Raw genomic sequence first — 12,045 nt, forward strand, 5'->3', positions numbered from 1 at the left:
CCTAATGTACATGGATGACCTGATACTCATTACAAAAAAAAAACAAAAACAAGAATTGAACGATAATAATTAATCTTTGCATTTTAAACTTTAATTCAAGCCATTATATAAACTTCATTTTATAAAATCAACATTAGGTTAACTACAGTGGAATGTAGACTACAATATATTATGGACTAAATCACTGTGGGAAGCATGTAAATCTTACACCCGGTTTACCGCGGTGGCTCCCTGACTACAGAAAGCAATCAATGTATTTGTTCGAAAAATGGTCGATTTCACGGATTTCAATGACAATAAAAATATTGGAAGCGTAGAACATTCGTTGATCCTCAATCATTCAATTTCGGGTAACGCCGGTTTCTCCTGCTATTAGTAGCATTATTAATAATAATAATAATAATAATAATAATAATAATAATAACATCGAAGGATCAAGGTGAAAATTGAGACGGATTTTAAGGAAAATCTTAGAATGCGAAAACTCGCATGTGCTTCAAACACTAATTGTTCATACGGAAAATTCAATAGAAGTAAAACACAAAGATAGAAATGAACACTATATGGGTCAACGAGGATGGAAAGACCGAGGAGGAAAAGAACTAACCCGCCCTCTACAAGATAAATACAAAGAGCACTGAAACGTTGGAGAGAGTAGTTGTTATTCAAATTCTAGTGTAGACAAAATGCCATTGGCAACGAGAAATCAATGATAAACGGCTACTGGGATAACGTAAATCTATTTTCAAAGATTATCAAGAAAGGTGAAGAAAAATCTAGAGAGACTTGTTTTCACTAAGACTTCAGCGAACACCATTGGTTGTTGTCAGTGTGTAATATCAGATGATCGTTGGTGTGAGAACTCCTGGTCAATACAATAATAATAAGCAAGATGCGTCAAAATTATACCGAAATGTTTCACCCCCCACCCCCCTCAACATTTCTGCACCTGTGAACTGCAGTACAGTATCATGTGTAATAATATTTTAATCAGTAACACCATATTTACATTTTTTCATAAAGCTATCAATATGTCATTCGGCCTGCATTAATACTGCTGTAAATTGTTAATATTTTCCGTTACAAGATTATTGCTCGTTCTCCCACTGTTATAATTACTAAATTTAACGTTGGCATTTATTAGTACCGACCATCGTTAGTGAGAATTTTACATCATTGTTTAATTCAAGCTTTACTAACACAATTTTATATAATGAGATCATCGGATTATAAATGAGTATTACCAGTAATAGTTTCATTAAAATGAGTTTAAATAACCAATACGTTTATTTATACTATTATTATTATTATTATTATTATTATTATTATTATTATTATTATTATTAACAACAACAACAACAACAATAACAACCTTTTCCGGAACAATCAATCTCAACTGTATAAAGAATTAAATGGTAGTAAACAGGCAGGAAATAACAACACTCCAAATGCAAAAGATGCAAGGAAGTTCTGCAGTGGGATTTGGTCTGTCGAAGGGCGATATAATGAGAAGGTTAGCTGGTTGAGAGAGGTCAGAGAAAGCCTATCAGAAATGTAGCAGATGAAGAACGTTGAGATAACCATCGATGACGTTAAGGCTGGCATAAGAAGGTTGACAAACTGGAAGGCACCTGGTCCAGATGGAGTGATGGGCTTCTGGTTTAAACAGTTTCCATGCCTTTATCCACCTATAGCTGCTGCCCTGCAAAGGGTTGTAGAGTCGGGAAATGTCCCTGATTGGCTTGTGAAGGGAAAACCAACACTGATTAGGAAAGATCCTGCAAAGAGAACAGATGCCAATAATTATAGACCAATTACATGTCTGCATGTTTTACATGTGAAAACTGTTTACTGGAATATTTTACATGTGAAAACTGTTTACTGGAATATTTGCGGAGAGAATTTATGAACGTCTTGGGAGTAATGGTGTTTTTCTTGAAAAACAGAAAGGGTGCCGGAAAGGCTCGAGAGGTACCAAAGAGCAACTACTGATTGATAAAGCATTAATGCAGGATGCGAAGAAGAGGAATATGAGCGTAGTATGGATCGATTACAGAAATGCTTATGACATGGTTCCTCTTTCATGGATACGTGAAACGCTATTGATGATGAAGGTTGCTGAGAATGTAGTAAAGCTTTTGGAGACAACTGTGGCTCAATGAGAAACGGTGCTGACAGCACACAGAAAGGTGATGGGACAGGTTGACATTAGACGTTGAATATTCCAAGAAGATTTGTTATCTCCACTTCTTTTTGTAATGATAATGACGACACCAAGAATCCTCTTGAAGAGAGAAAAACAGGGGTATAACTTTGGCTCTGGTGACAGACGCTTCAACCATCTACTGCTTATGGATGATTTGAAAATATTCGATAGAAATGAAAAAGAAATGGAGAGACTGGTAGAACTTGTGGGGACATACTCAGAAGACATTGGTTTGGAGTTTGGGATTAGTAAATGTGCGGTGTTGCTGATGAAAAGAGAAGTAAAGTTTGATTCGAATGGAATAGTGTTACAAAATGGAGAAATCATGACAGAAATAGAAGATACAGGATATAAGTATTTGGGAGTGTTGGAGTGTGTAGGCATCATGAACAGAGAAATGAAGGAAAAAGTAAGGAAGGAGTATCTTAGAAGAGTGAAACTAATTGCAAAGTCGAAACTGTATGGAGGAAACCTAATGAAAGCAGTGAATGCATGGGAAGTCAGTGTTTTGAGATACAGTGTGGAAATTTTAGAATTGTCTGACAATGATTTGCATGCCATGGATATCATAACAAGAAAAGATTTAGCAATGTTTGATATATTTCACATTCGAAGTAGCAAAGCTGTATCAAAAGAGGAAAGACGGTGGGAGAGGATTGAAAAGTGTAAAAGATTGTACTAGAACCGAGGAGATGTTGTTGAAGGAGCATGTGGTTAGAAGTGAGGAGTGGATGCTTAAGGTTGTGGCCATTGAAGTGGAGGTATGTGAGACCAAAGCTGATTATGTGAAACGTATGGATAGAAATAGGACAGAGGAACTGACTAGGAAGAAAATGCAGCATATAGCAGAAGTGGCTGATGAAAGATCATGGCAATGTCTTAGAGCTGGGTATCTGGCTTAGAGTACTGAAGCTTTTGTTTGTGCAGCACAAGAGCAGGCATTAGGAACACGATTGTTCAAAAAAGTGGTTCGAGGCGAGGAAGTTGCTGCGGGATGCCGGATTTGTAGTAAGACCTCATAGTCAATTGCGCACCTTACAGCAGAGTGTAGTGGACTGGCCCAGAGAGAGAGAGAGAGAGAGAGTACTACAAAAGACACGATCGCATGGGACTCTGGATACTCTGGATATATTGGGAGATGTGTAAGAGGGTTCGGGTGAAGTGTGCTGGAAAATGGTTTGAGGAGGTGCCTGATGAAGTGAAAACAAGTAAGTATGGCAAGGTAGAGGTGTGGTAGGACCGAAGTGTCATAGCGACCAAGCAATTGGAACATAATCGTCCGGATTTTGTCGTCATTGACAAGGTCTCAAAAAAACTGGCAGATTGTAGACTTTTCAATACCCTGGGACAGGAATGTGAGAAAGAAGGAGAATGAGAAATGGAGCAATTATGCTCCATTGGCCTTGTAGAAAAGGCGTATACACGAGGTTACAACACAAATAATCCCGGTCGTAGTTGGTACACTAGGAGTAGTATCAAGTCGTCTGGAAGGACAATTGAAAAAACTACAAATCCCCAATATTTTAGGCGATTATAGGTACCACCAGCATATTTAGGAAAACCCTTGATCTTTGAAGCTCCTTGTTTGAAGCCGGGATTAAGGGAAATCCTCTGGAAATGAATCTCATCCCTTTCCAGAGAGACGTTGATAAACGAAATCAGAATTATTATTATTATTATTGTTATTAGACAGACCTCTGCTATTGTAGATACCACCAACATACTTAGGAAAACCATTGATCTTTGAAGCTCTTGGTTTGGAGCTGGGATTGAGAGAAGTCGTCTGGAAATGAATTCCATTTTTTTTTCAGGGAGACGTTGATAAACGAAATCAGAATTATCATTATTATTATTATTATTATTATTATTATTATTATTATTATTATTATTATTATTATTTACTCACTATATCAGTATCGGTGATTATTTACTGGCAATAACCACTGGTGTTTCATGAAGAGTGAGTGACAATAAATCTCTCCAGATTACCATTGAATTGTTCAAGATGAGCTGCAAGTCACATTACGCTTTTTTTACTTCTCAATTTACAAGCGAATTTAGAATTTGAGTGGCAATCAGCCTTCCTAGAATTTCAGTATTTTATTTTACTTTTATCCTCTTTAGCACTCTTATTACTTCTCGATTGGATTAGAAGTGTTCGTTCTTAATTTGACGCAGTACGTATTTGTATATCGTGAATTCCATTTTTATAAACTGACTAAAGATTTAAGACCACACACACACACACACACACACACACACACATATATATATATATATATATATATATATATATATATATATATATATATATATATATATACGCCGTCTATTCGAAGCTAAATACAAGTTTTTATCTACGTGATTTGTTGGACGCCATTAAGATTTTTACTATGTTATTCAACTGGTTAATTCCCCCACTTGTCCCACAACGGTTGAAATTGGCCTCACTGGTTAGAGCGCTCAAGTTTGAATTCAAGTTGAAACGGGTGATCGGTTTCAGCCCTTATTTCCATGCTGAAGATTCCGTTAGAATGAAACATACGTGAATAATAATAAAGTATTTATTGTTATATATGTGGTGGTTTATTAAATTCTTTGTATCTGTAAATGTTTGTTCTGCATTTCCTCTCCAAAATATTTTAGACTGTTAGCATTCACCAAACTATATCATAGCTATGACAGAATTAGTGGTGATACAGTGTCTCCCTCACAAATGTCACTCTATACCCTTATCTTTGCCAGAAATTTGATTCAGCCTATTATTCCTCTATTGCCTTTTCTATCATGTGTTTTTTATTTTACATTTTTTTCACATTTTAGTTGACAATTTTGTCTGATATATTAAATTAAGAAAGCATTTTCATCTTAATTTGTGCAGTATTCAATTGAATGATTCAACGTTAATAAATATATATTTTTCTATTCAGCTGTAAACAGTTTTGAGGGACTTGGAATTCGCCCGACACTGTCGGTTTTAAAAAGAGGCAGAGCGAAAAAAGCGCAATGGCGCACGTGTCGCAATATGGGAAAATTACAACCAATACTCGTTTCATCGAATATAATTCGAATAAGGTAAGAAAATATATATTCAAAGTTAATTAATGGTATATATATATATATATATATATATATATATATATATATATATTCCACACACACACACACACACACACACACACATATATATATATATATATATATATATCTATGACATAGAAAAATGAGAGCATGAAAAGTAATATGATTAAGATTAAACTTAGAAAAGTAAAAGCAGTAGTTGTTATAACTAGAAAAGAAAAAGTTAATATATTCTAGTAAAAAAGTATAACCAATTTATAACGTAAAATATTGAATCATTAAGAATATATATATTGTATATATATAATGTTAAATTGAAGTTTTAAAAAATTTATAAAAGTTATAAATTTATTATAATATTTTAATACTATGATTTATGAAGGCGTCGGCGATAAAAAAAAAAGTTGCTATGGTAACCAACAGCCAATCAGAAGAAACAATGTTTAAAATGTTGCTATGATAATCAACACTCAATGAGAAGAAACCCCGTCTAACGTTCGTTACTTATTCTGAAGACTTTTGAACACCAGTAATTTTATTATAACTTTTGGTTTAATGAATGAAAATTGAAAAAAATTATTTCAATATATAGCTTGGTTGGTGATATATGAATTGTAAAAATTGTTTGAAATTTGGTCGCCAAATGAATGAGCAGTGGAGCTTTAAAGCTATTTTAAATGAGTGAAACTAACACTAAACTATATATTCAAACGGTATATAGATATATATATATATATATGTGTGTGTGTGTGTATGTATATATATATATCAAGCATAATTTAGGAATTTGAAATTTGTGATTTGAAAAAGTTAAATTTTATATATAGAAATTTTATCGTATGCAAGACAAAGAATTATACAGCTCATCGGAAGAAAAATATTAGCAAATATTATAAAAGGGCTGCACCTAATTTGCTAAAGGTAATAAACATTGAAAATTAAATAAAATGTTTTTAAAGTTTTAAATCATTTTAGCTGCATAGAATAAGGGAAATTGGATATTGCAACAAAAAAAAGGATTCTAGATGGTAGTCCGTTAAAAACGGGAACTAGCTATAGTCCGTTGACTTAATAGGAGTATCCTCTAATTCTGTAAAACCATCATTCGACCAGGCATGGACTATAATTTCCAAATATAGGCTACAGCATCTACCTCTAGTCTCTTACTCTTAGACAGAGGCCAGAAAAGTGTGTCAAGCCTAATAGTTCCCGAACTATCGACGTAGCTCCCTCTATCCCATGCCGCAATGCTGCATTCCATTAATTTTTTTTACAAATAATTTAATGAAATGTGCTTTGAGGAAGGAATAGCATTTGTCTCTTCTCGGCGTATGTGGTACCCACTAACCAATCAAGCAGCAAAATCCGTCCCTTCACTGTTGAGGTCCCTAGATGCAGGAAAGCATTCCACTCAAATAGTTACTTTTCTCGTGCTGCCAGACTTTGGAATTCCCTCCTTGTTTTATCCTTCCCTTACTGTAGTGATCTGCAAAAGTTTAAATGTAATGTGAACAGCCATAGCCCTACTTAACCTCTCAAAATTCCCTGTTAGACATGATCCTAAATCGTAGTCCTTTTCGTTTTAAGCGGCAATATGCCTGTTTTGAGACGGCTAAGTGTAATATATATATATATATATATATATATATATATATATATATATATATATATATATATATATATATTCATTACCGTTTTATCTGCTTGGTTAACACATATTTCGGTTACGGAATCGTATAAAGGACCCAGTAACTTCATCAGATTTTAACAGAAATGGTTATTATGATTGAAAAAAAAACGATATTAGAAGAAGCAAAAATAAGGGGGGGGGGTTCAATTCTGATTCGACAACATTTAAGTTTTAAGATTTAATAGACATTGGAAAGGGGTGAGGTGGAGTTTAAAATATTCAATCAGACACGGGTAGTAGTAGAGGGAGAAAGAGAGGGAGAAAACGGAAAAGACGGGAAGGGTGTAAGATGCGTAAGACTTTGAAGGCGGGACTAGAGGGGAAAAGAGAGAGAGATAATGACTAAAGGAAAAAGGGAAAGACAAACAGTCAAGGAGGTGGCGTTCACTAGCGGACCATCGGACTGTCGGAGTTAGTTGCTGGATAGATGTCATATAGAGTTTGACACGTTAAAGAGCTATGCAGATTGGGGGGCATTGTTCCCAGTAAGTAAGATGCGTCCTCTCAAAGTAAGCTTAGTTACATCCAACTTAAGTGTATTTACCTATTTAAATTCATTGGCTATAAGAATTGCCAGACATGGATTGAAGAAATATGAAATCATAAAACTATGCATATAAGGGGATGTGATAAGCGACAACTATTTATCTCCATGAGTGAATAGTCAAACATTTTCGGTTGGCGACCCTGTATTGCTTTTTCTGCCAACTCGAGAATCTCATTATCATATTTATTTATTTATTTATTTATTTATTTCCCATCAAAATATTCCTATTTCTTCTCTCATAAACATCTGTTTTTCCTTGACCAAGTGTCAGTATGTCCCCCCATACCTCATCCTCTCCCATCCTCTATTTGAAAAGCAAGATCATCTGGTGTCGCCAGGGATCTCGTCATATAATCATTGAACGTCACAAAAGAGGACAGCGTTACCGAAATAGCAAACAAATGAATCTAGCATGACGAACAGTAGGAAATATCATCAGAAAGTATAAGTATGGCGACGGTACAACAAACCTTCCAAGAAATGCAAGACAAAGGAAAATAAATGAGAGTACTTCTAGGTGGATCAGTAGAAATGTACCAAAAATCTTCATTACTCGTTCTGAAATTAAAACTGATCTTAAAGCTGCTTAAATTAATGTAAGCAAGGATACCATTAACAGAGCTCTATTTCGTACTGGCTTTCATTGCGTGTACAGTAATCAATGAGATAGTATTGTAGTAATCATTAGTATTGGAGATTTGATAGAGTGTCTTACTTAAGGGGGCGGTTTGTCAGGAATTTGTTTATGTTGGATTTGAAGATATCCAAGTTGTAGTCCGGTGGGAAACAGCCAAACGGAAGAGAGTTCCACAGTCGTGCACTTCTGAGAAAGAAGCTCTGCTCATTGAATCTGCGTTTGGATTTAAGCACAGATAAAGAGTGGGGAAAATTATTGACAGTAGTTTTAGCCAGACGGGTGTTTCTCGTGAAAGATTGGCGAGGGGGGACGATAGATTGGAGCTCAGACGAGCACTCGCCATGGAAATAACGATAAAACAAAGACAGGATCGCAACGTCTCTTCTGTGGGAGAGAGGCTGCAAGGAAGAGAAAAGGGCATCCTCCACTAAGCCACGAAGTCTATTTTGTACTGTGTTAATGCATATAGAGCCTCCCCAAGACGAGAGCCATCCATTTCAATTGATGCCAGATGGGGATCAGAGCGTTGATGATGTAAAGATAGAAGCTTGGTTTTGGATGCTTTAAAAGTGACCAGCCACCTCTTCCTCCCACTGTACCATGCGTTCAAGATCAGAAGAGAGAGAATTAGAGAGAACTTTGTCATTTACGGCCTTTGATGTGTTTCCATAGATGGTCGTGTCATCAGCATAGATGTCAACGAATGATTTAAGTATGTGTTTTGGGAGATCATTGATGTAGATCAGGAAGAGAGTTGGGCCCAGGATGGACCCCTGAGGGATTCCAGCATTAATACTGTGGGCCTCTGATTTCTGCCCATCAACCACTACTCTTATTAACCTATCAGAGAGAAATGATTTACTGATTGAGAAAACATTTCCAGTTATACCGTAGCTGGAAATCTTGTGAAGTATGCCCTTATGCCATACCTAATCGAAGGCCTTCGATATGTCAAGAGCAATTACCCTTGAAAGGAAGCCTTTGTCAAGATATTCACTAATCCTATGAGATATAACCGTTAGCACATCTGCTGTAGATCTTGCGGAGCGGAAACCATATTGCATGTCACTAAGAAGGTTGTTTCTGCTGAGGTGGTTGACTACTTCTTTATTTAATATGGATTCCAACAACTTACTCATGACACACAGGAGACTTATTGGTTTGTATTGAGAGGGAGATGACCTTTCACCTGAATTCTTAAATACAGGGCATACTGATGAGGTTTTCCATGGTGTTGGAAAGCACTTCTTAAGGCAACGGTTAATCAGTACTGGTTGGAGCTTTTTCATCACTATAACTGGAATGCCATCAGGGTCAGTTGCTTTACTGGAATCAAGGTTCTTGATTAGCTTGGCGACCTCACGCACAGATATTTGCATGTTGCATAGCGTTTTGTCTGTTATAGGAGGAAATACGGGGAGTTAATGGCCGTTGTCACATAGGGTAGAATTAGCTGCAAAGTCCTTAGCAAATAGTCTGGCCTTGTCTGATGCTGACGAGATGAGCTCAGGTCCATCAATGATGGTTGGGATAGAACGCACGCTTCTGTTCAGGATCCTGTTTGCTATTTGCCAAAACTGGTGGGAACCAAGCCGCTGCTCAGCTACTTTGGATTCAACGGATTGAGCACATAGCTCTCTTGCATTTTTTATTACTCTTTTACAGTGGTTACTGGCAGTCCTGAAAGCAGCTTCAGTCTCAATACATCTATTATATTGGTAGCTATGGAAAAAGTGATTTCTGTGCGCGATGGCAACAGCACATTCAGGGGAGAACCATGGCTTGCTGTTAGGTTTTTCTTGGAATTTTTTCGATGGTATGAATCGGTCTATGCCTACAAGTAACCATTTCGTCAGGGCTGATACTATAGAGGACACATCCTTTTTAAACATGAAATGCAGAGGTAGATCAGACATGAATGTACGGAAGCTATCCCAGTGAGCCATAGAGTATCGATATACAGTACGGTGAAGAGGTGCATCCGAAGACTTATTACATTTCATTTAGATCTTAACTGCTACAACGGAGTGGTCGGAAGATCTCAGAGGAGATAGAACGGAACATGAACATAGCTCAGGGGAAGTTGTGAGGAAAAGGTCTAGAAGGCTTGCATATTGCCCGGTAGTATTGGGCACACGGGTAGGTTCGTGAGTGAGGTCATAGGCAATGGCAAAATCATGACAGAACCTCCCCTCGTCATCGGTTTTATTTGAGTGGGTCAGCCATTCCACATTATGGATATTGAGGTCACCGCTAATGTGAATATTAGCCGAAGGATGAGCAGACAGTATGTGGCCAATTTTCTCAGATATGCTCTTTAAGATAGTAACCCCACTGTGGTGGGGGCGATAGAGGGCAAATATAAATGCATCGGTGTAAGGTAGTGCAACCCGGAAGCACATATAAGGTAAATTAGGGTCTTCTCTGGAGATATCCCTTCATCATAGAAAGCCATCTTTAATGTAGGCATATATTCCATGCCCATGGCGATCTTGGGGGGTCAGATTTAGATGTGAAGTTAGAGTATCCTTTAATTATGAATTCGTCTAGGGAATGGTTGGCCCTATGCCAGTTTTACTTAGAAAGAACATGTCCGTTTTCTCCTTTAATTGTGTTTCAACATCTGGAAGGTTGGAACGTAGACCCCTGATGTTGGAGAAAGAGACCTTGTAGTAGGGGGTCTACGTTGGAGGATGTGGTTCTAGGTTTATTCGTGTTTTTTTTTTTTAGATTTGTCATGTTGAAGTTTTGGGATTTGTGGAGCAGGTCGATAGACTTGGTTGGAGCAGGACAGAGAGGGAAAGTAAGAGAGAAAAAGGCAAGAATTATTTTTGTAGCACATGATAAGGTAAAGCCGTAACAATTACCCACTAGTGTGGCATCGAGAGGCCCTACCAGAAACTACTGTATGGTTCAGAATCCATTCACCAATGGCAATATAGCAGCCCCGGTACTTTGTACCTACTGATAGGACAGCCTCCTTAGTGGTTAATCCAAGGTTCGGGTCCCTGACTATCAGCCGGATAACGTCAGCCTAGATGAAACGTTTACCTCCAGCACCCTTACTAGTGACATGGCCATAAGGATAGACATAGAAACAGAAATTTTCCGACATCTCAGGCTACTGTTCACAAAGTACTATCGACCTGGAAAGCAGCTTTTTCTTCACCCTTTGTCAGAAAAATCACTGATTGGAAATGAGGAGTGAAGGACAAAAAAGTAGAAGCGAGAGTTAAAGGAGCTTCCGATAACACATCCACGTGCATTATCTACTCTCCATTTAAAAAAAAATGGAAAAAAGGTGAGGAGGACTTATTAATATCTACTTAGTAAAGTCCGTTGCCCCATTCCCAGCTTAGGATAGTACTTGAAGATAGTATCCCCTCCCATGTTAATGCATGGATACTTTTTGCCTTTATCTACCTCGAACTAGAATGTTCTACATTCCAGCTCCACCTCATAATAAATATGCTATAATGGAACTTTTATCAAATTGGAAAGTCTGGTTATTTTAACTCGTTTAAAAAACTGGTTAAGAAGTAATACATTTAGGGTTACGTATAAAGTTTAGACTAGCTAGAAGTAATGCATACTTTAGAGAGAAAAAAGCCGCATGTTTTTGAGTTCAGATAATATGCAAATATAATTTGGGAAATCTTCAATTTCATGGTAGACTTTTTTTCTCTTTTAAATATAAGAAAAAAGTATTGGTCAATAATAGTATATTTGAGAAAAAGATTTAGGGAAAAAAAAGATAAATAAAAAGAAAACAAGACAAATATTCAGGATTAAAGTCAAAGCTGGAATAATGAAAAATAAAACAAAAGTTTGCAATTCAGAGATGTTCGTGTTTTTAGATTAGTAGACTTCAAAAGTTACGGATA

At 36.7% G+C, this 12,045-nt stretch overlaps 1 protein-coding gene across 4 annotated transcripts in view; it reads left to right on the forward strand.

The window, feature by feature from the left end:
* The window catches only part of LOC145287966 (filamin-A-like), a 311,755-nt gene that overhangs the window by 126,968 nt on the left and 172,742 nt on the right, over positions 1 to 12,045 (forward strand). For all 4 annotated transcript variants that reach the window (XM_080135939.1, XM_080135937.1, XM_080135940.1 and 1 more), the window contains exon 2: positions 5,137 to 5,281. In XM_080135939.1, coding sequence (XP_079992065.1) covers positions 5,213 to 5,281 — 69 coding nt within the window. In that variant the 5' untranslated portion in view covers positions 5,137 to 5,212. The remainder of the gene's footprint in view (positions 1 to 5,136; positions 5,282 to 12,045) is intronic.

Source organism: Euprymna scolopes, chromosome 11 (assembly GCF_053919585.1).
Source record: "Euprymna scolopes isolate OS-2025 chromosome 11, ASM5391958v1, whole genome shotgun sequence".
NCBI classification, from domain to species: domain Eukaryota; kingdom Metazoa; phylum Mollusca; class Cephalopoda; order Sepiida; family Sepiolidae; genus Euprymna; species Euprymna scolopes.